Below are 2500 nucleotides of genomic sequence, written 5' to 3'. Positions count from 1 at the left end.
GCCTCCACAGCCACGGTACTGTCGAGGGACTGGAGGGGACAGAGTGATAAGGTGGAGGGGAAGGTGGAATTTCTAGTTGATATATATATATATGTATATATATATGTGTGTGTGTATATATGTATATATATATAAATATTTATATATATATGTATATATATATATTTATATTTATATTTATATTTATACATATGTATATATATACATATATGTACATACATACATACATACATATATATATATATATATATATATATGTATATATATATATATATATATGTATATATATATATATATACATATATATATGTATATATACATATATATACATATATATATATATATATATATATATATATATATATATATATACAAGTGTGTATAAATATATATACATATGTATATATATGTATATAAATATATATACATATGTATATATACATATGTATATATACATATGTATATATATATATATATATATATATATATATATATATATATATATATATATATATACACGCACACACACACACATATACATATATATGATATACAAATACTGTACACAAATACATACATAAAAATAGATAGGGAGAAAAGAGAGAGGGAGAGGTTAGAATTCACCTAAGCCAAGCCTGATGAAATCAACATTTGCTGTCATCATGCTGACCTAAAACGACAGAAGATGTTGACATCAAAAGATTTACATCTGTCGTTGAGGAAAGTCAAGAATACTGAAAGTGAAGGAGGGAGAAGAGGGAGAGGAAGAGGAAGAGGAAGAGGAATACTAGATGTGGGAATAGTAAGAGGAATAAAATAGCAAGGGGTAGTTGTACTAGTAGCAATTGTTGTGGTATACTAGTAGCTGTAGTAGTAATAACTGTAACAATAGTGGTAATAGTTGTAGAAGAATATTAGATAAGCAAGCTAAGAAAATGAAAAAGACATTAAAAACGGTTATCTATATATGTTTTGCACCTGATTTGCATTCTTAGATTTATCATTATAGAGAAATATCTATATTCAACACATAGCCTTAGGAAATAACATGAATGTGACCTTTCATACTTTAAGAGAAAGTCAGTAAAAGAAGAAGAAAAAAAAAACGGATAAAAACACAAAATAGAAGGTAAACGACTTGAATACAAGAATATGCGATATTGAAGTGAACGATGCGGAAAGAGAAAGATACGGAAATCGATAGAAAATAACGAAGGAAATGAAAATCTTGGATGATGAAAGGTAGGCCTATGTTCACTTCCTCCTTCAACTATATACTGTTCAAGTGGCTTGGTTGTGATGTCACTTGACAACTGTATGCAGAAGGTCCTGTCTGTCTGTCTCCAGTGAAGTATCAGGTAACAAAGGCATCGTGAAGGGGGTTGAGGAATAGCCTTGAGGAATATGAAGAGGATTGCAGTAGCGCGAATATCTAGGAATTATTTTATTTATATGTATCATCATTCTTCATCGTCATCGTCGTAGTTATCACTATCACTAATAACACCATCATCATCATTAACATTATCATTATCACCATCACCACCACCACCACCATCATCATCACCACCACCACCACCACCATCATCACCACCACCATCATCACTACCATCATCATCACCATCACCACCACCATCATCATCATCATCATCATCATCATCATCAAACTTAAATCTATTAACAAATACGCCATACTCATTGTGTGACTGACTCTTTCGATAAACTAATTACCAAAAAGAAACAAGAATACAACCCAACACCCTATGTGCGTGAGATTGCTCGCTGTTGCATGATATAACAAGGTAGTAGCCACGCCCTTCTCTATCACCCTTGCGCGAAAGGGTTAGGAAGTACCTTGCCATGGGCGTATCGCCTTAGTATGACTCTTCTTTAAGAAGTTGTGATGATAAAGTACGTGTTCGGTATATGATATGATAGAAATATATTATAATATGATAGGTATATGATAGAAATGATTGTTTCCCTATTCGGTGAAGGTTAATGAACATAGGTCTCGAAGATAGGCCTACATGAGTCCCAGCGTAAGAACAGGCCGGAACAGAACCTGTCTTGGTGTGTGCCGCAGAGTATGACGTGCCGAGAAATGACACTTTCTGTGACGCTATAGTGAAGTACAGCCGAGTTTCGTGGTGGTGGTGGGCGCGGGCGCGAGGGAACACGGAATCATGGCGCCCACGACGGAAATGTAATCGAATCCACGCCCACTTTCCTCAGAGCAAGGTCGTGGATAGAACACGCACGCTAACGCACGCACACGCACGCACACACACAAACAAACAAACAACAGGTGCTAACAAACGAAAAACGAAGTATAAAGAACCGAACCGAACTAAGTGCTGTGTCATTGAAAACACACAAGCAAAACGAAGAGAACAAAACACGCACACAAAAGACTTATCTACGGAAAAAACAGCGCTCAAAATAACACTTTGTAAAGAAGAGAATGTGCTTAGTGTGCATGCTCCAATATATGGGCGTC

At 34.8% G+C, this 2500-nt stretch overlaps 1 protein-coding gene across 14 annotated transcripts in view; it reads left to right on the top strand.

Moving 5' to 3' along the window:
- Positions 1-2500, top strand: part of LOC122251797 (uncharacterized) — a 26356-nt gene that overhangs the window by 13048 nt on the left and 10808 nt on the right. For 12 of the 14 annotated variants that reach the window (XM_043013928.2, XM_086556517.1, XM_086556518.1 and 9 more), the window contains exon 2: positions 1998-2500. This exon is cut by the window's right edge and continues 115 nt beyond it. The exons of the other annotated variants lie outside the window; for them this stretch is intronic. In XM_043013928.2, coding sequence (XP_042869862.2) covers positions 2465-2500 — 36 coding nt within the window. In that variant the 5' untranslated portion in view covers positions 1998-2464. The remainder of the gene's footprint in view (positions 1-1997) is intronic. 14 annotated transcript variants of the gene reach the window in all.

The sequence above is a fragment of the Penaeus japonicus genome, unplaced genomic scaffold, assembly GCF_977035675.1.
Source record: "Penaeus japonicus unplaced genomic scaffold, GWHDUDI00000001_assembly GWHDUDI00000032, whole genome shotgun sequence".
Lineage (NCBI taxonomy): Eukaryota > Metazoa > Arthropoda > Malacostraca > Decapoda > Penaeidae > Penaeus > Penaeus japonicus.
This window is presented reverse-complemented; position numbering and strand designations above follow the sequence as displayed.